Source organism: Laccaria bicolor, genomic scaffold (genome assembly GCF_000143565.1).
Source record: "Laccaria bicolor S238N-H82 LACBIscaffold_420 genomic scaffold, whole genome shotgun sequence".
NCBI lineage: Eukaryota > Fungi > Basidiomycota > Agaricomycetes > Agaricales > Hydnangiaceae > Laccaria > Laccaria bicolor.
In genome coordinates this window covers 5,254-6,024 of record NW_001890270.1, presented here as the reverse complement: position 1 = coordinate 6,024, position 771 = coordinate 5,254, and the positions used below count along the sequence as shown (strand labels likewise).

The 771-nt window shown below is 44.2% G+C and overlaps 1 protein-coding gene across 1 annotated transcript; it reads left to right on the top strand.

Moving 5' to 3' along the window:
• Nucleotides 1–49: 49 nt before the first annotated feature.
• Nucleotides 50–680, top strand: LACBIDRAFT_336218 (uncharacterized protein; the record flags this gene model as incomplete). The annotated part of the gene is made up of 5 exons (XM_001891158.1): nucleotides 50–163; nucleotides 218–353; nucleotides 418–488; nucleotides 556–600; nucleotides 654–680. Coding segments are annotated over 5 exons (393 nt in total), but the record flags the coding sequence as incomplete, so codon positions are not given.
• Nucleotides 681–771: the final 91 nt, after the last annotated feature.

Below are 771 nucleotides of genomic sequence, written 5' to 3'. Positions count from 1 at the left end.
AGGCGATTTCTCCATGCAAGCCCACCTTGATTGAGTAACATTTCTTTAGTGGAACTTCTATCACATGTGCGTATTTCCATACGCCTTGGACAAGTTAAAGTTGAATTCTGCAATAGTCAACGGGAATGGCCATAATTTCAATGGGGGAGGTCCCTTCTATTGGGTAAATGCGATAACGGAAGTAAAATACCATTGAACGCTAAATGACCTCGTTTAGGATGGTACGGGTCTCAAGGGTCTCAATTCCAGTATACAAAAGCCAGATCCTATGATGAGGTTTGCTCTGTGTTGCTTTTCTTCCCGCCAAGTTCTCATTGTCTTCTGGCAGGATCAGAATGTCAGGAACTTTTCAGGTCAGTTTTCTTGCCTCTTTGGCATACATTCAAACTTCTGAATGATTGCTAACACATGCTTTAGAATGTGACAGTGGTCAACTCGCCCGCGCGGGTTTTCTCTGTGTCGAATCCCGCACCCTTGTTGATGACAAAGTTGACAGTCGATAACTGTAGGAGGCATATAATTTATTCCACGACTATCCATTTAATCGTCGTATAGCTCAAGGAGACTACCCCAATAACAGGAGCTATGGGACTGCCGCTGGTAGGTTCGTTCAACTTCGTAAACAGAGATGGACAATCCATCCATCCTTTCAGGCCACAACACCGATGGATTCGACGTGAGCGGCCATGACGTAACGATTCAGAACTGGTATGAAGACTCAAATGAAATGCTGGGTACTTTCGCTTACTATCTCCTAGTACGGTTCATAAT